We start from the raw sequence: 20,267 nt of genomic DNA, 5'->3' as shown, positions 1-20,267 counted from the left end.
TGTGGTAAGAAGCATTGGACAGCCTTAATGTAGCTATCAGTCTGTCAGACAGAAAAACCAGTTCTTCATATTTTCTTTTTATTTCTGTTGTATATTCTGCGCTGGAATTTTACTGTAAGAATCTTATTTTTTTCCTATAAAAATAATACATTTTATCTTTATTTTCACAATTCTCACATTTAGGACAAATTTCCTCATAGTTGAAGAAGCCAACACAACGGTTTATTTGAAAGTTTCACGGAGTAATGGGCTCAACGTGTCTGTGAGTGTTGAGTGGGAGACATTGTCGGATACTGCGTTTGGCATCAGTACGTTCACTTTATAGAGAGTGTCCACTGCTTTTGTCAGAGTGGAGATAGCAAGAGACTAGCCAAAGATACAGGAGATGTAACTTTGGAATATAAATTCATGTATTCAGACTTCATCACATTAATTAATATTTTTCTAAGCATGTCACGACTCATTAGGTCAAAGAGCTCAGCTGCTTAAGAGTCACCTTGTCATCAGCCACTTCTGCCAGAGTTTCAATAATCTGTCTTGCTCTCCTTGCTGCTAATATGAACATTATTGTCACTAGACTTTTTTTTTGTTTGTTTTTTACTAGAATATGGTCTTTACTACTTCTAAGTTTGGATTTTTCTAACACAGTATAAGAGACACACTTTACCTGAACCTGACATAGCCTTAGTCTGAAAAAATGCCACCACGTTTTCTATCCTATCCCCCAGTGTGCCAAATGAGATGAATTTGAGGGAGTCTCAGGCTGTAATTTCATGAGCACTTTAAACTGGTCCAAGTTAGCACTGCCACTGAAGGAAGATATCCTTGCATCTCTGCCTGCTTGTTCCCATTTCCGTGCTAAACGATTTGTGTTCCAATACTGGTCACTACCAGCTGCTTGCTAATCCAGACTGAAACTAACAAGGCAAAAATGGAAATGCCTGGTTTTGAACAGGGGTGAATATCCTGTCTGGCTCAGCAGCTCCTCTGATCTATGTGTGGGATTGGGGGTTTAGCTGTTGGAGTTTAGTTCTGACAGCGCAGTGCTTTTTTCTGTAAGCCAGTCAAACAGCTTAGGCAGTCTAAGCATCTTTGTGCCAGGACTGCTTGTTGTGGTGAGGGGGAGAAGGAGGACAAACTCATACATTTTTTAGGTTTTTTGTCACTTTTTTTGCTACTTGCTATCTGGCTAATTTTCTCACTAGCTAAATTCCAAACTGAATCATTCTGAGTCAGACTCAAATTGCCTATGCATCTTCCATATGCAATTGTAATATATGAAGAATACGTTTATTGCTTAACTCTCATTACATCCTCAGTTCTGTAACATTTCCATGCATTTACATACACTTATACCAACTATTTAGAGACAACTTCAACATTTCTGATACTATGCCTGGTTATGGCAAGTAAATCATGCAAATGGCATTGAAAAAGGCCTCAAGAATAAATAATACTTTCTTTTACTATGTTGCAGGGGGTAGTATTGGTGTCCTGTCTGTCTTGCAAAGTTTTGTGGAAGAGTCAGCTTCTAGCTGGTGTTTCTTTACATCAGGAGAAATCCTGTATGGTGTTCTGCTGCGTACGCCTCCAGCTACATTTTCTACTGTCTACCAGTGGAAAGGAGTTTTTGTTCCCGTCGAGGTAAATGTTTGTTTGCAAACACCAAGCATGCTACTTAACAAAGAATTTAAGTCTCAGTTTTACTTTTTTATTCCTCTCTCAGAATTTCAGTATGTGGAATCCTAAGAGCTGTGTGTCTTTCCAAATTTATACCTCTCCCTACCTTGTGATTACTCATGGAGGAGCCACACAGGGAGCTTCCAACAACAGTGTGTATGCATTCATGCCTGAACGCAGACTGTTGAAGGTAAATCTGTTTTACTTACAAAATCATAAAATAATGGTATTGGAAAGGACGTTGGGAGGCTCTCCAGTCCAGCAATGTTTTAGGAAAAGAGCACTCTGTGCTTGGCTAGTTTGGGGCCCTAACACCCTGCATGACTTTAGTGATATAAGTTTTTACAGCTGGTTGTTACTGCTGTGTTTTTATATTTATATTTTGGGGGTGGGGGAAAATGACCTGGCAAGTGAGGAAAGAAATTGTGGAGCAATCAAGTCATAGAACATTTTCTGAACAAATGTATGATTAGTTATATTAATTTTCTAAATTAACTCCACATATATAGACGTATTTTTAAAATTGTAGAATTACATATATATAATTTTATATTTTTATATATAGTTTTATATGCAATTTTACAGTTTTTAAAAATATGTGTGTATATCTATAAAAACTTTGAAGTGACTTCCAAACACAATTGTTGTAATATTTCCCTCACAGATACAGACTCTTTCTATTCTGGATACCAGACATGTGAAACACTTTGCTGTGGATGAAGAAGACTATTTGATTTTTGTGAGTTACACAACCAGTTCCAGTTCCATCCAGGTAAGAATACACTTCTCTTCCCTGGCTTTGATGTGGGTAGTTTGATTAGTTTTGAGTTTGAAATATGAATATAAAAATACCTAGGTATATATTTCTGAAATATTACTTATGTTTCTCTTATGGATTTATAAGACTTAAAATTCTAGAACTGTTTAAATGTAGCAATACTCTCTACAATTACATATAATTTACATTTGATTTGGTTTTATTGCTAGTGTTATTTCTGGTTTGAAATCTAGCATGTAAAACAGCTATAAGAACAGAAATAACTTCTGACCATAAACCTATTCATCCGAAGAACAGGCACAGCTGCTTGCAGTAAGGTAGTTACTTACCAGTGTGCCTCTACCTTAATGTAGGGTCCACCTTAGAAATAAGGAATTTGGTTCACTAAAAGTCTTCCCAGTTTTTCATCATAACAATTTATCTTCTCTTGGTACTAATTATGAATGTATAATGAAAAAGATGTTTCGTATTTCCACAGGTTTACCACTGGAATAAAGATATGTTTGTGCTGCACCATCAACTTCCACTTTTCGGAGCTCTGAATGTAGCCTTGTTTCCTAGAGGAGGTGTTATGTACCTATTAGTTTCTTTGTCAAACACCAGCCAGAACATGCTCTTGTACCAGTGGTTGAATAATGAGTTTAGGAATCTTCATCAATTACCAGAAAAAGAAATAAAACTCATGGAGGCCTGGATTTCTGGATCCGATATATATTTAATTATTGCAAAAGGTATTTAGAAGACAGACACTGAGTTTGCTAAGTATATGCTGGCTTGTTTGGTAGCAAAGGCATTTGTGGTAAAGGAGCTTAGACAGGGATTAAAGTACAACTGGGGAGTGACAATTCACTGATAAGCATTTTATCAAAGCAATATCTGTTTTGTCCCTCAGAAAATAAAAGTATTGTGTTTTTTCTCAAATACTTATGAAACTAATGAAATATTTTCCCAAGAGCGATAGGAAATAACTCTATTCATCTAGCTGTTGATTGCACCCTTTCTAAGCTTTTCTGAGCTTTGTGATTTGCAAAGATCATTGGTCAGCAAAGTACATGTGTTTTTTATTGCAAGTATGACATTTTAGGCATTGTTTTATGACTATGTCTATTGAAAAGTTGCAGTCCATAGGTTTGTTTGCAATTGGCTGTTGAATACTGGCAATCTTAGCATTCTTATATGTGAATGTGTGCAGAAAAGCCCTTGATGAATCATCCCATGAAGATCAGTCATACTGTGGAGTTATGCACCAAGTAAAAAGGAAAATATGATAGTTGGTCTCACTTCGTAATTAAAGCTGCCAAATTCTGGCTTTTGAATGGCCACCGAGTGTGCAGTTTCACAGGCAGCAGAATAATGTAAGTTTTGTCATTTTTCTCCTTTGTAGAATCTGGAAATTCTTCTGAAATTTTCATCTGGGAGACAGGGCAGTCTACCTTTAGACACTTTCAGACTCTTCCAGTCTGCGCTGTAAGAAACATCCATGTTTTCATGCCTCCTTCAGGTTTAGGTAAGACAATATTTCTTCAAATCCTAGTTTATAACACTGGCATGGCAGAAATATATGTGCTCTTTTTTGGTGTTATTTATCAGACTTTAAAAGTTGCTGTAATCATTGGACTACCGAGGACATTTGTGACATTAGAAGGAGAACTTTTAACTATATCATGGAATATTTCTTTTTTCTCCTCCTTGCTCAATGTAGTTCACATCTTCCTGTCTGGTGAGGACACAACATCATTGTATGCTTGGAACCCAGAAGGGAACCAGTTCTCTGTGGTGCTGGAAGCCCCATATGCGGATCATATCACTTCAGCTACTGCAAGGTCTCTGAACTCCAGCAAGAGCTTGATTGCTCTGTCCGTAGAGTCCAACTCCCAGATTTATGAGCTGACCACTATCTCCAACCAGTCAGATTTTATACCTAGGTAGGTTTTATTGTTTTATATAATTTTCTCCCAGCTCTTGTATTTCTTTTTCTGTGATACTGTTTTTGTGACAGTGGAGACCGTTATATTCTTCTGTGTGTGGTGTGCTTATTAACACTAAAGAGAATTTTTCACAGGTAGGTTTAAGATGACCTGAAGTCAAACAGCCTCACAACATGCCTAAAACGTGGCAAGAAAGGACTTGCAGTTATGACTTGATTTTTTTAAAGCTTTTATTCAGGAAAAATTAAATTACTATCATGATTAATTTCAGTTACTCTATGATCTATTGTAATTTAAAAAAAGCCAAAACTACCTAACACAAATCCCACAACCTTTAAACCTCAGTTCCTTCCTCAGGAATATAAACAATAATTCCAGCTCCAAAAATGCTCATTAAATTTATAGCAGTCCTTTCAAAGTTCATTAATCGGCTATCCTCAGTTTATAATTATTTGATGTGTGTGTTTTTATGCTAGTTCAGGTGAATTGATATTTGAGCCTGGGGACATGGAAGCTGTGATAGCAGTCAATATCCTGGATGACATCATCCCAGAGGAGGAAGAATGCTTCAAAGTGTGGTTGAAAAACCCTAAGGGAGGTGCAGAGATTGGTGTTCATGGTTTTGTTAACATAATTATTCCTTCCAATGACAATGCCTACGGAGTCATTGCATTTGCTCAGGTAAAACTTCTCAGGTAAATCATTAAAATACATATATGTAGTTTCTGAATAATGGAACACAAACACACTAAAACTGTAAGTTGGAGCATGTGACAGAATTGTTTTTCTAAAGTCTTGTAACAACCTGAGTTAGAAGCTTTTTAACATCCATTTGGCATTACTATGTGATTATACAGAACACAAGGTGATGGAAAATCAGTTCCACGGTCTGTCCCTATTGTGAGATTTCTATAATCCACTTACATTTAGATTAACACATAAGTTTATCAGTTTGGTTTTGCAAAAAACTAAAAATTCAATTTTCAGATGACGTATATGATATCATCATAGAGTTGCTACTGGTTGGTTAATCAAGGGAATTAAGTAAACAAATCTGAAGGTCTTTTGCCCCTGAAAAAGATACAAATCAGGTTATGTCAGAAGATGAGCTAGTCTGCCAGAACAAAAAAACTCATTTGGAAAAAATGTCAGACTGAAGGTATTATTTGGAGTGGTTAATTCTTGAATCAACACTGTAGAAGTTACCTAGGCAGGGCTATAGTAGATGCATACTGAAGATACAAAATACAGGAGTCATTACTGAAATGGAACATTGCATCTGGACTTGTGTGAGGTGGGTGAATAACAGTAAAGTAACAGCAGTAAAAATACTTCTCTTTTGAAGCTCCACTTGTTATCTGTTTCATACAATTTGGACATAAAATATTGTGCTAAAAAAAAACCGACAAAAAAACCTAAACAAAAAACACAGGGTTTTTTGCCTTAGGATAAAGAGGCTTGACATTTTAAATTCTTACATCCATGAAACCTGGGAGTATTGAGTACATGTGAAAATTAAGGCATATAAATTTAGTCAATGAACACCTATTTAGCTGCTTAATAGTAGATTAACTTGTAGATGCCCAATGTCACTGGCCCCCATTGAATACCCAGATCCCTAAAGAAACTTTTCTTTATAAGAAAATAATGTTACGATTCTGCCACTTTATGTTTTCCAGAGCTCTTTATTGAAGCAAGTTGAAGAAATGCAACAAGACAGCTTAATCACCTTGAATATTGAACGTTTAATAGGAACATATGGACGAGTTACAGTAGAGTGGATTGCTAATGGGAGCATAAGTGATGTATTTCCAGCTTCAGGAATGGTACGTAAAAACATCACTGATATTAAGGAAGCACTCAGACAATAGGTGCAGATGTACTGAGGGAGAAGGCTGGTACATCTTAGATTGCCCCTTCTGTTAATTCCTGCTTCCTGGTCCTTTTCTGTGGTTCTGGCAGTCTGCACTTCTGGCGGGCGTATAATACTGCAGCAACACTCTTGCTCTTCTAGAACCAGATATTGCAGTGCTGTCCAGGCATTAGAAATGCGTATCTGTAGTATCCTGTTCCCATCTTCCTTTCTTCCTGCTGTGAGATCCAGCTACTGTGTCAAATCATTTGCATAGGTGGGTACCAGGGAGAGTTTGCTCTTTGTCTTGACATTGTCACAGAATCACAGAATCACAGAATCATCTAGGTTGGAAAGGACCTTGAAGATCATCCAGTCCAACCATTAACCTAGCACTGATAGTTTCCAACTACACCAGATCCCTCAGCGCTATGTCGACCCTACTCTTAATCACCTCCAGGGATGGGGACTCCACCACCTCCCTGGGCAGCCCATTCCAACGCCTATCAACCCGTTCTGTAAAGAAATATTTCCTAATATCTAGTCTAAACCTTCCCTGGCGCAACTTGAGGCCATTCCCTCTTGTCTTATCACTCATTACTTGGTTAAAGAGGCTCATCCCCAGCTCTCTGCACCCTCCTTTCAGGTAGTTGTAGAGGGCGATGAGGTCTCCCCTCAGCCTCCTCTTCTCCAAAGCTTCAGTGGCCCTGGAGGATAGTACAAGTCCCTGTTGGATCTGTTTCTGAAACTGTTTAGATTTTCAGCCAAGTTAAAATCCAGCATTTCCTGCTAGCCAAAGTTCTTGGTATGCCTTACAACTGACAGGCACCAGGTTCTTGAAGTCAAGGGCCTCCATCTGGTGGCCGTCTGTAGAAGACACAAAGCCCTGTGGGCTTTGAGGCTGTAGAGCTGTAGCACAGGCCACAGCTGAAGGCCAAAAGGCTGTAGAAATGAGCTTTACACCTGGAAATAATGGGTCTGAAGTAAGGTAAAAAATTTAGAGAAAAATCAACAGAGGGGAATTCAAGGATGCCAAAACAATCATACTAAAATTATTAAAGTACTCCTTGAGCATTCCAGATGGATGCTACATGATTTCCCTGCATATGTTTGCAGGAAGGAAGGGACACAAAGGTAAAATAAAGGTATGATGTAGTTCACCAGAAAATTCTGTTTATCCTTCAGTGTAGGTGTAACCTGAGTGTTCATAGAACATCTTCCTTGTGAGAGAGACCTAATGAAGTGGTCAGCCCTTTGAATTTAAAAATAAGAGTATAGATAGACAAAGCATTTCTCAATCATTTTATGTGGGAAAAAAAAATCAACAAAACTGTTGACTAGACATTTATTCAATTAGCAGTGATTTTGATACATATTATATGGTCATCGTTATTTCGACATATTTGTATGTGGTGTACTGACCTTGGCTGGTTGCCAAACCCCCACCCAGTTGCTCTCTTACTGCCCCTCTTCAGCAGGACAGGGGAGAAATAAGGTGGAAAAGCTTGAGATACAGATAGTTTAATAAGAAAAGCAAAAGCCATTCATGGAAGCAAAGCAAAATGTGGAATTTATCCAGTACTTCCCATCAGCAGACAGATGTCCAGCCACTTCCTGGGAAGCAGATCCTCAGTATATGTAGCAGTTGCTTTGGAAGACAAATGCCATAACCATAAATGGTCACCTGTGTGTGTGTCCTCCCTGCCTCCTCACCCTCACCTTTTATTGCTGAGCGTGACGTTATTTGGTATGGAATAGCCCTTTGGTGAGTTTGGATCAGCTCTCCTGGCTGTGCCCCCTCCCAACCTCTTGCCCAGCCCCAGCCTATGACACTGTGAGAGCACTGTTCAGCTACAGCCAAAAAGTTGCTGTGTTACCAACACTGTTTCAGCCACAAATGCAAAACACAGCACTATACGAGATGCTGTGGGGAAAGTTAGCTCCAGCCCAGCCAGAGCCAGTAATTTGCAGAAGAAAGGATGCTGATGACCATATGTCAGCTGTTTACTGATTCTTCCTCTTTTTGTAATCTTTGAAAGGGTCTTAAACTTAAGTGTATTATTCAAGAAACCTCAGGGAAGAGAGGTAATTTTGAATAATATAACATGTAATATTATAATAGAATATAGTATAACACAAACCAATAAATTGAACATGATCCAGCTATGTGTGCATACTGGTCTGAGGCAGGGTATTGCCAGCAGGTTGAGGGAGGTGATTCCTCCCCTGTACTCAGCACTGGTGAGACACATCGGGGGTGCTGGGTCTAGTTCTGTGCTCCCCAGTAAGAGAGACATGGGCATACTGGAGTGAGTCCACCAAAGGGCCATAAAGATGATGAAGGGACTGGAGCATCTGACACATGGGAGGAGGCTCAGGAAGGATCTTACAACTGTGTAGAAATACGTGATATCAAGAGTAAAGAAGGTGAAGCCAGATACTTTTTGGCTGTGTCCTGTGTCTGCAATGGGCACGATACAGGAAATTCCCTTTAAACATGAGGAAAAATCTTTACTGTAATGGTGGTGAAATGCTGGATCATGTTACCCAGAGAGATTGTGAAGTTTCTGTCCTTGGAGATATTCAAAACCTGGCTGGACATGGCCCTGAGCAGCCTGCTGTGGTTGAACCTGTTCTTAACAGGGGCGGTTGGAGTAGGTGATCTCCAGAGGTCCCTTCCAACCTCAACCATTGTGTGATTTTGTGATAATCAAGATATATGATCACTTTGAAACAGCTGAGCTGTTTTGCCTGAAGTTGGAGTGTAGTTGTCAGAGAAAGGTCTTAGGCTGAATGCCTGTTTATAAAGCAGATAGCTATAGGTAGCTTGATTATATCAAACTCATTTTCATGGAATCATAAAATAATTTTCAACTGGGAATTTGGTCTCTCTGATTACTGTGCTTCTGATTGAGAAATTATTTCTTGTTTTGTGACCTTTTCTTCAAATTATTTTACCACACTCCATTTTTCTCAAAGTCTTTCTTTGTCACCTGTCTCTCTGGGTCTCATATTTTTTTTTCTTACACTTCTTTTATATAAATATGGCCCGGGGAACAAAGAGGAGGAACTGGAGCTCTTTGCCCAGTCAGGAATTTATGATATCATAGTGATAACTGAAACATGGTGGGACAGCTCACATGACTGAAGGATCGTGGTGGATGGCTATAGGCAGTTTCATAAAGACAGTCAGGGAAGAAGAGGTGGAGGAGTCATGTTCTATGTTAAGGAGAACCTTGAAGGTGTAGAAGTCAACTGGAGCAATTGTGGAAACCCTATTGAATGCCTCTGGGTCAAGAGGGGTCGTACCCAAGGGGGATCTTACAGTAAACGCTGACCTCCAAACCAAGACTGTATGGCCAAGGAAGCAATATTTGGGTCACTTAAGCAAGCTTCAGGTCAACAGAACCTGGTTCTTATGGCTGACTTCAACTACCCAGTCATTTGTTGGAAGAACAATACAGCAGCTCACATGTCATCCATCAAGTTCGTGGAATGCATAGACGGCAGCTTCTTCATGCAAATGTTAGATGTGCCAACCAGGAATGAGGCACTGCTGGACTTTCTACTCACAAACCAGCAAGATCTGCCTTGTAATATCTCGGTTAGTGATGGCCTTGGCTGCAGTGATCATGATATTGTGGAGTTTGGGATCCTGCTGAGCACACTGAAGGTTAGTACCAAGATAAAGGTTTTAGATTTTAGAAGAGCAAATTTCAGCTCACTCAGAGCTTAGCTGAGAAGATTTCTTTGGGAAGCTTCCATGGAGGATAAAGGAGCTAGTAAGTGCTGGGATGTTTTCAAGAACACTCTCCTGGAAGCACAAAAATTGTGCATCCTCTTCAAAGGTAGGTGAAGTAGGCGGTGCAAGAGACCCCTTTGGCTTAGCTGTGAGCTTCTGAGTCTGCTCAAAACCAAGAGAGAAGCATACCAGAGATGGAAAAGTGGACAAATACCCATTGAGAACTACAAGGGCATTGCCAGGGTGTGCTGCAGAGATGCAGTTAGAAAAGCAAAAGCTCAGCTTGCGTTGAAATTGGCAGGGATGTCAAAAACTGTAAGAAGGGGTTCTTCAGGTAGGTGATCGCACTGAAACAGAAGGAAAATACTGACCCACTGTTAAACAGGAGAGGTTAATTAGTCACCAACAACACTGAAAAGGCTCTCAACACCTTCTTCACCTCTCTCTTTACCAGCACTGCTGGGCCACAGGCCTTAGGAACAAAATCCCAGGTCGATGCAAACACAGATGCACTATGAGTGAAGGAGGAGTTGGTATGTGAACTCCTACAGGAGCTTGACCCCTACAAATCGATGGGCCCTGACGTTATCCACCCGAGGGTGTTGAGAGAGCTGGCTGACGTCATTGTGAGGCCATTCTCCATAATGTCGTGGAGATTGGGGGATGTCCTAGAAGACTGGAAAAAGGCTAATGTCACACCCACCTGTAAGAAGGGCTTAAAGGAGGATCCAGGAAATTATAGGTCCATCAGTCTTACTTCAGTCCCTGGGAAAGCTATGGAGCAAACTCCTGGGGGTTATCCCAAGTCAAATGAAGCATGTGATTGGGAAAAGCCAGCATGGATTCATCAAGGGCAAATCGTGCTTGACAAACCTGATCACCTTCTATGACAAAGTGACCTGCTTGGTTGATGTGGGACAAGCGCTGGACACTGTCTACCCGGATTTCTCCAAGGCCTTCCCCTTGGAAGGTGGAAGAATCAGTTCCCCACAGCCTCCTCCTAGAGAAGCTGATGTGTTATGGTCTAGACAAGTGATCTGTGCAGTGTGTGTGTGTGTGGGAACTGGTTGACAGGCTGCACCCAGAGGGTGGTGGGAAATGGCTCCTTTTCAAACTGACAACCTGTCACAAGTGGGGTCCCCCAGGGATCAATACTGGGCCCAACGCTGTTTAATATCTCTATAAGTGACGTGGATGATGGGACCAAGTGTACCCTGATGAAGTTTGCTGGGATACCAAACTGAGTGGGGAAGTGGGCACTGGGGAAGGGAGAGTCACCCTGCAGGAAGACCTGGACAGGCTGGAAGAGTGGGCTGACAAGGACCTTATGAAGTTCAAGGAGGACAAGTGTAAGGTGTTGCACCTGGGAAAACATCATCCAGGAGTGCAGCACAGGCTGGGACCTACTCAGCTGGGGAGCAGCTCTGTGGAAAGGGACCTGGGGGTCCTGGTGGACAGCAAGCTCAACATGAGTGACCAGTGTGCTGCTGTGGCCAACGGGATGCTGGGCTGCATCAACAAGGGCATCACCAGCAGAAATAAAGAAGTCATTATCCCCCTCTACTCAGCGCTTGTCAGGCCACACCTGGAATACTGTGTTCAGACTTGGTCCTCGCTATACCAAAAAGATGTGGCCAGGCTGGAGAGGGTGCAGAGAAGGGCCATAAAGATGATCAAGGGACTGGGCAGCCTGTCCTGTGAGGAAAGGCTGAGAGAACTGGGTTTGTTCAGCCTGGAGGAGAGAAGGCTTAGGGGAGACCTTGTCACCATGTTCCAGTACTTAAAGGGTGGCTACAAAGGAGATGGAGACTCTCTTCTTACAAGGAGCCACATGGAGAAGATGAGGGGTAATGGGTGTGGGTTACTCCTAGGGAGATTCTGGTTGGACACGAGGAAAATTTTTCACAATGAGAGCAATCAGCCACTGGAGTGATCTCCCCAGGGAAGTGGTGGGTTCCCCAACACTGGACACTTTTAAGATTCAGCTGCACAGGGTGCTGGGCCATCCTGTCTGTACTGTGCTTGTGCCAAGAAAGGTTGGACCAGATGATTCTTGAGGTCTGTTCCAACCTGGAATTCTGTGATTCTATTTTATACATATATATATATGTATTTTTATATATATGTATATGTATGTGTATATATATGTATATAAGTGTGCATATTTTTTTTAATTCATAGAGTTTTACAGAATAAAACAGTTGCTATAACACTTTTTTTATGATGTTTTTCCCTCCCTCTTAAAACTTTAGATTACGTTTTCAGAAGGTCAGGCCCTGTCCACCATCACCCTGACAATTCTTGCAGACAGTGTTGCAGAGCTTTCAGAGACCGTGGAAATCACACTCACCCGTGTTACCACTGTGGGTGTCCAGGATACCACAAAAGGAGCTGTCATCGATCCCAAAAGGGCCAGAGCTGTACTTACCATTTTACCCAGTGACTCTCCACACGGTGTGATTGGGTGGCATACAGAATCTCTCTTTGTTAAAGTCACAGAGCCAGAAGGTAACTGTGTTTCTTGATTCTTAGGGAAAAATATGTGTTTTTTCAAAGTCAGCATTGTTGAAGCTAGAACATTGGTTATATATGTATAAAATATATATTTGTTTTATTTATATATCAGCATTTTCCTATTAAAAATTTGTAGCAGAAATATCCTTTAAAATATGTAGCTATGCTACTTCATTACATACATTTTATGCTGTATTTCACATTGCATATATCAACATTATCCAGTCATTTTTGTTTAAGGGGTAAGTTATTAAAATCTTGGCATCTTGTGTTGCAAATCACTAATCATAAAATACTTCTATTTAGATAAAAAGCTGAACTGGCCCATTTAATGGGGTTAATATCTTGTTTAAAATAATTTACAGAGAAAGGCTTTCCTCATGAATTGGGTCAAAAAGGGAAACTTTTTGTTCTGTGGGACAGGGGAAGGAAGGAAGCAGAGCAAGAGTGAATTCCATTTCAAGAAAACTGAATCGGGGTTTTTCTGCTTGCCAGCTGCGTGTTTGATTGGGTTATATCAGTTTTCCTTCCAGGCATCAAGTGGAATTGTAAAGGATCTGCCAGGCGGCTGTCCAGAGGAGCCTGCCGTGGTCCAGGGAGCCAGGCAGCTGATTGCTCTGGCACTCTCTGCAGCCCGGTGGTTTTCCAGCAGCTGCCTGATGGGCTATTCATACTTCAAAAGCCCATTGAAATTTCCTGGCAATTTAATACTCTGTCCATATTAACAAATAAAATTTATGAAAAATACGTTTTCCATCAGAATATTATTGCAGATAAAACCTCCTCGCCAGTTCTATTTTAAAGTGAATTAGTGTTGCCCCTTTTTTAGGACCTGAAAGTATTGTGAAGGGGTTCTGTTGGTTCCTTATATACACATACATGCACATTATAAACGTTTATCCTTTGAAGTTAGGATTCAAGGCACGTTCTTAGGTTTCATTTGTTGCAGAGTTTCTTTTCCAATCCTTAAATGTTATATTTTTAATGAAACATATACATGTGCTAACTGTGAAGTAGTATCTAGTTAATATAGGTAACGGAAACTAGTCTGAAGGACAAAGCCTATTGCTTTTTGTCTGCTTCTATTTCCGCAGTCATAAACTCAGCACTTTCAGCCAAATGTTGTGTTTGCTGGTTTACTGGAAAAAAATTAAAAATCTGCTTTCCTAAAAGGGACCTGAGCCTGACTGATACAAGTGTGTCTCATTTTCTTCAACACTTGAGTGAAGGAAATGTAAAATTTACAGCCAGAGCAACTGCCTCCAATGCTGCTTTCTGTATTAGAATCAGTAGTGATCTCCTAGGCGTGTGGAGGCCAGGCAAAATAGTGAGATGTGAGTTTTGAATAAAAACTGAATAAAAATGGCAATGTTGAGGTAACAGTTTGTGTAGCGAGCATTTAAAATTGTAAATATTCCATATTTTATTCTTCCTCTAGATCCAGTTTTAAAATGCTTTCCAGATGCACACACTGTGTGTTGTGTGTCTTCACACCACTTGTATGTGCTCATTTGCCTGAGTCATTGAATTATCCAAGTATTGTTGGGTTGCTAAGCAGAACTGAAGTGGGCTCTAACAAGCAGCTCCAGTACAATTAGGTGAGCTGAAAATCAAGCAGGGCAAGGGTTAAAACAATCATGTCTTGATTTTTTTTTTCCCCCTCCTTGTTATAGGGCAAGTCAATTCAACTATTACTTTACAAATTGTTCGAGAACAAGGGTTTGTTGGAGAGATTGCAGTTCAGCTGAGCACTGCACCTAACTTTGAACTCCCCCTCTCCAACCAAGCAACAGAGAATGAGGATTATATACTGGAAAAGAAGACAATCATTATGGCAGAGGACACAACAATAACTTCTGTCATAGTCACTATTTTACCTGTGAGTATTCTAACAACTTTAGCTAATAATGTTTTTTAAGGAAAGGGGAAATGGTGCCATTTCTATACCAGAAGTAGGATTTAGCATTCTAGAAATGTCTAAAGTGTGATTCTTGCCTCATCAGATGGTTGTATATTAGTAAGAATTGCACCCATCTCTTTCAAAAGAATTTGAGTACTCATCACGGAGAATGAATCAAATTTGTTTTGTTGTAGTCCCAAAATTAACATATTGTAATGACAAAGGAAAAAATTATAAATGTCTTAGGTGCTTTCTGTTTTTTCAACTTGTTGCAGGTTTTTACAGAGGATTTATGTTACTTTACATGCCTCTTAACAGATTTGTTCTGCAGTCCAGTTTTTCACAAAAAATATGTATATTCTTTAAATACATTCATAATGGAGGTATTGCTTTTCAAGTTCTGGCTTAGTTTCTGAAATCTAGCCACATTTCTTATAGACAGGAGAAACAAGTGACAGCCAGCAATACTTTCCACCGTTCTTATAGATCTGGAATCTGACTGCCAACTTCAGTTTCTAAAGCTCAGCAAAGGTAGTCTTTTTCACCTTTCGTATGGTGTGAAGCAAGAGATTGGTTATATGGTCCCAAGTGCTGAGAATTTTTGAATAGTAAGCAACCTACAAGTAGTCATCTTTCTGCATGTATTGTAAGTTACTGTGTTTTATTAAAAAAGTTACATTTAAAATATTTTTGCAGGACAATGTTCCAGAATTACAGGAAGGATTTATAATAAATATTACTGATGTGCAACTGGTCGATTCTCCCACTGGAGGTCACCCAAGCGTGAAGAGGCTTGGGTTAGAAATAGCTGAAATAACAATTGAAGAAAACGATGATGCCAGAGGTGTATTTAGTTTCAACGTTACAAAGGTAAGTAGGTCTGAATGAAAAATATTTAAAGTAGCATTCCATCAGGAAGGTCTGTGTTTTCAGACCAGTTTTGATAGTGTTCCAACAGGCTTTATGACACTAAATTGTTCTGGTTAAAAAGGCCAGATACCAGACAAACAATTCCTTCTTAAAAGGTTCTTCACAATGAATATATGAAACTTATTAGCGAGCTGGAAGTGCTAAAACTGGTGTCATAGAATATTCTGAAAGGAACCTCAGGAGGTCATCTAATCCAGACTTTTGCTCAGAGCAAAGTCAATACTAAATTCAGACCAGTTTACAAGTGATTATGTATTTCTTAATTTACAGGGTATAACTGGAGCTGTTACTGCTTATGAGGTACCACCACCACAGAATGTACTGAAACTACCAGTTGTTCGACAGGCTGGGAGGTTTGGGTCAGCAACTCTGTATTGGGAAGCCATTCATTTAACTGCTAGCTTTGAAGACTTCACACCATCATTTGGAAACCTTACGTTTGCAGATGGGCAGGTATGCACTTGCTGAAAGTTTAGCTATCTCCAGGTTACCAGCTTAAGAGTTTCTCCTGTTTTCTTCCTGCAGAATTAGCATCGTTTCATTGAAAACATTATATTTATGGCCTCATGTATGTGAATGATGCTCCTGACTTCAGTTCTTTAATGTGGAAAAGCAGAATGTTCATAAGCATTGACCAAATAGGGTTGTATGCCTTTGGTACCTCCACAAGTGAAGACATAGGTTCTAATAAAGCCTCTTACACTGAAAATTTGCAACATAACCTGTCTTCTCTATACATTCTCAGAATAAGCCTGTATGTTTTCTTAGCTGTGTTCTACATATGGTTTTAAATTTCATGCTTCCCCTGACAATACTTAGTGTACACAAGGGGTTTGATTTCAAGTGAACAGAACCGGTCTTTGGCAAATAGAATGATATACTTTGTGAGCAGAATTTTGGCTTAAGTACAATACAGTCTTCCTGCACTTTCTACTGAGTACCAAAGCAGAGCAGTCTGCTGGTTTTAAAAGACACGATTTATGTTAATGGACTTAAAAAGCACTCTTGAAGTTTTGTTATCTTATTATAAATATACAAATACAATAAGGAATAAGCACAACTGAACTATGTGTGTTTATCTATTATTAGATAAAATTTACCTTTTTAAATTTCAGATTTTTTCAAGCAATCCACAAAATATTATAAATGAAAATTTGTTGTTCTTTCTTTTTTTTAACAATTTCTGCAGGCTACAGGAGAAATAGAAATTACAATCATAGATGACAGTGAAGTTGAATTCCTTGAGATATTCAAGATTGCCCTGGTGAGGGTAACAGGTGGTGGAAGACTTGGGGATGACACCCTGGTAACTGTCGCTATTCCACCAAACGATTCCCCTGTTGGAGTATTTGGGTTTGAAGAAAAGAATGTGAGTTTGATTTGGATTGCACTCTTTTCTGCTAAAGCTGTATAGCAGGCTTGTGTCACTGACAGATAGCCGATTTTGGTAAGCCTTCACTGCATTGGAAGACATGACTTCATTGAAAGGCATATTAGTGCTTGTCTTCATCTAGCTCTGTAGGATGGTAACAACAATGAAAATGCTGCTGCAGAGATGTAGATTTCTGCATGACTGAATCAATTTAATTCAGTATAGTAACAATTCATGACATCTCAGTTAGGATTTTTGGTAGTCTTTTGAATATTAAAATTGTTTTATAATGATCTGTATTACTGAAAGTTTGGAAAGAAATTATGAAACGTATCTCATTTTAGTTCTTGTCAGTGAATGATTCTTCTGCTCTCCATTTTGCTGGTGCCGTGCTTGCTTGTGACTCATTGTCTGTAATTGTTTTGAATCATAGGGCATACAGAAATAACATGAGTGACTAATTCAACACGATCCTTACGTCTATTATCTCCCTGTTGGTTTTCACTCATCCTTATTTTACATTGTCCTTGATAATGTTTGTTGTTGTTTATCTCAAGTCAGTGTCGATGCCTTTTGCTACAGCCGTTCCTACTTCCTCCTTCTCTTTCTTCATCAGGTAACAGTGAAGGAACCTCAGGCACCTGATGACTCTGCTGCAGTTGTGTTGCTCACTGTAAGCCGAAGTCAAGGAGGACGAGGAGCAGTTACAGTGTTATGGATTCTTGAGGAAGCAGCCAGATATGATCTGACCCCTCTGAATGGCACCCTTCACTTCAATGAGGTATTTCTGATATTGCAATAAATTATTTACTATTAGATTTATAAATACTTTCTTCTTCTTATGTGTGTGTTTGCATGGTTGTTGTTCCATGTTTATAGAAGTAGGGGGTTACTAAGTATTGTAACACTAGGAAAAGGCCAGTTTGAACTGGCCGGGTTAGCACTATGCAGTGTTTTTTCAGACAGAAAAGAAAAGCTGTCATGCTCTTTTTAAGGCAGCATAATGTAATCATCAGGAAGATAGGCTCTTCAAATCTGTATTTTTTTTTACAATTAAGGAAGAAGAACAAAAATGTACTGAATGTCAAGAATGATTACAGAAACATTTATTCCATTGCAGTATCAGACAACTGAAAGAGAAAATCAATATTGAGAGGCTGAGAATTAATGCTCAAAATCTGCAGATTTAAAAAAAAAAAAATAAAACACCCTAGTGACTTTCAAACTGGACAGTGTTATTTGATTTGTATTTCATGGCAGGTTAAAACTCTGAAGGAGGAGCCGAGATATTGGCTATTGTCAAGCTATTGTTGTTATCTTCATATTGGCCTTTTACAGTCTACTCAAAATATTTAATGAAAAAAAGTGTTTTAATATAAAGCACAATCTATTCTGTCTGTACAAGGCTATTTTGCATTAGATAAATAGGTGTACCAGTTGTTTCTTTTAATCAGCGGAAAATAGCCTTTTTGGTAAGATCACCAGTATTTGGCAGTTTTGCTACCATTTTGCTGTCCTTTCTCTACTGATAGGCCTGGACATTTTTTTTTCTTCCCGAAGTTCTTATATATGCATACATGTAAGAATACAAGTATGTATATATGGTGTACTAATGGTTATACAGTGTGTACCTACTTTTTTCCTATATTCTCATTTTAAGCATTTGCTACTGCCCACTGACAAAAATGTGGATCAGACGGGAATTTTCTATGACCTAATATATCTAATCTTAATAATGTTAATCCTTAGAATGTGTGTATTCTATTGAATATGCACTTTCAGATGGAAAAGATTTTTTATAGAAAGTTTCCTCTAAGTTGAAAACTTTTGTGTGAATTCAATTTAAAAGCAATTTCAACTGTTATTCAGTTGAAAATAGCCAGGGTATTTTTGAGGTGGCACACAATGTTTGAGAGGTAATTTTTACTACATTTCAGCCAAATCAGAATTGTCATATTTAAAAAATATTACAGAATATATCAAGCATATGCATGCTTAACTCTTGATTTGTTAAAGAAAAAAACTTTTGTTATAATATCATACTTTGTTTAGTTTTGTTTAATGTGTGTGAATATATATCTCTTCTGGTCGTTATGTGACGCAGACTGAATCCCAGAAGTTGATTGTCTTGCATGCGGTACAAGATGGTCTACTGGAGGGGAATGAAACATTTACCATTCAGCTAGTCTCTACTGGTGATGCAGAGATATCCCCTGTAAATGGTAAAGAAATTAGTTCATTACAGTCTGTTTTGAGATATTTCTTATGAAAATTCTAGTAAGTCTGTTCATATTTTTTTTTATTCTGTAGTGGTTATAGATTTTGTATGCAGCTAGTTGGTAGCAGTTTGGACTGTCAGTCTTTTTCCCTAAGTTGTTTCGTTGTCTGAAGAAATAAGAGAATTTTAGATCATAATTTTTCATTCAAAATTAATTGGTGTAGACTTTTGTGTTCTGTTAACATTGATCGTAAAGAATTCTTTAAAAAAAGAAACAAAAACCAAAACCTGGTTCAGACTTTCAAGAACTGTAGAATAATTTCCTTTCTAAGGGACCATCCAGGGGTGTCATGTAGTTGAAAACCCCTGCTCAGGGAACAGGAGACTTCATGATTAGATTAGGTTGCTGAGTGCCCTGTCCACTCAAATTCTCAATATCTCCAAGGATGGGGATTCTGTGGGCTCTCTGGGAAGCCAGTGCTTGACCACTTGTTTCACAAAATTTACAAAAATTAGCTCATTAGTTAGTTTTCATTTACTATGAGAGCTTTGTTCTCTTCATAGGTGTGGCAACCATCATTATTGTGGGTGATGAAGGAGCTTCTGGGGTGGTTGGGATAGCCCCTTCATCCAGGCATGTTCTGATTGGAGAACCTTCAGGAAATTATAACGGAACTGCTCTGATTAGGTGGGTACATCACTCATTTTTCCAAAGGATGGTCAACAGCTCAGTTTCAAAAGTTATGAGACTCCACTTTTGGCAAGAATTTCTTGAGTGCTGCATTTCATTATCACTTCTGAAATGAGAATTATTTTTAAAATTAGATGCTTGCTTTTAAAGAAGGGCAGAATATACGATGTATGTATGTGTCTTTTCGGTATTACTGGAGAGCTCCAAATATTCCTCTCAGTCTTCAGATTATTTGCAACATTGATGCATTAAAGGAAAGAAGATTCTAATGAAAGGAAGGGGGAAGGGAATCAATGACCTTTGAAGATGCTTTGTGCTTTTTAGGATTCCGTTGAGGATTGGTGCCTGACTATTTTTCAGTGTATTGCTATGATGGCTAGCATAACTAAAGTGGCAACTGGGTTTTTAGTTGGAACAAGATGCAATTATTTCACTGCATTCAGTCAATTGAAAACAGGATGAAGAAATTAAGATGTTACCTTCTAAGAGTACTGGAAAAAGGATTACGACAATTTCCCTTGGCGAACCAGCAAATATAAGCAACAGAACAGCTTCTCATGCTGCCCTGATTTCTTGGTAGAAATACAGATCAAGATGCCTCCCAACACGGGGAAATAAAACAGAACATCAGAAATGTTATTACTCTGAAGAGGGAATTGGAA

At 39.0% G+C, this 20,267-nt stretch overlaps 1 protein-coding gene across 1 annotated transcript in view; it reads left to right on the top strand.

Moving 5' to 3' along the window:
- Positions 1 to 20,267, top strand: part of ADGRV1 (adhesion G protein-coupled receptor V1) — a 297,357-nt gene that overhangs the window by 84,168 nt on the left and 192,922 nt on the right. Inside the window, exons 47-63 of the mRNA XM_074812785.1 lie at positions 184 to 308; positions 1,478 to 1,644; positions 1,727 to 1,870; positions 2,345 to 2,452; positions 2,937 to 3,189; positions 3,843 to 3,965; positions 4,161 to 4,383; positions 4,863 to 5,067; positions 6,066 to 6,212; positions 12,233 to 12,488; positions 14,168 to 14,373; positions 15,091 to 15,264; positions 15,595 to 15,777; positions 16,514 to 16,693; positions 17,313 to 17,477; positions 18,801 to 18,918; positions 19,479 to 19,602. Of these exons, the coding sequence (XP_074668886.1) occupies positions 184 to 308; positions 1,478 to 1,644; positions 1,727 to 1,870; positions 2,345 to 2,452; positions 2,937 to 3,189; positions 3,843 to 3,965; positions 4,161 to 4,383; positions 4,863 to 5,067; positions 6,066 to 6,212; positions 12,233 to 12,488; positions 14,168 to 14,373; positions 15,091 to 15,264; positions 15,595 to 15,777; positions 16,514 to 16,693; positions 17,313 to 17,477; positions 18,801 to 18,918; positions 19,479 to 19,602 (2,901 nt within the window). The remainder of the gene's footprint in view (positions 1 to 183; positions 309 to 1,477; positions 1,645 to 1,726; positions 1,871 to 2,344; positions 2,453 to 2,936; positions 3,190 to 3,842; positions 3,966 to 4,160; positions 4,384 to 4,862; positions 5,068 to 6,065; positions 6,213 to 12,232; positions 12,489 to 14,167; positions 14,374 to 15,090; positions 15,265 to 15,594; positions 15,778 to 16,513; positions 16,694 to 17,312; positions 17,478 to 18,800; positions 18,919 to 19,478; positions 19,603 to 20,267) is intronic.

This window comes from Strix aluco, chromosome Z, assembly GCF_031877795.1.
Source record: "Strix aluco isolate bStrAlu1 chromosome Z, bStrAlu1.hap1, whole genome shotgun sequence".
Lineage (NCBI taxonomy): Eukaryota > Metazoa > Chordata > Aves > Strigiformes > Strigidae > Strix > Strix aluco.
The sequence above is the reverse complement of the archived record's forward strand: the minus strand, read 5'-3'. Positions and strand labels throughout refer to the sequence as shown.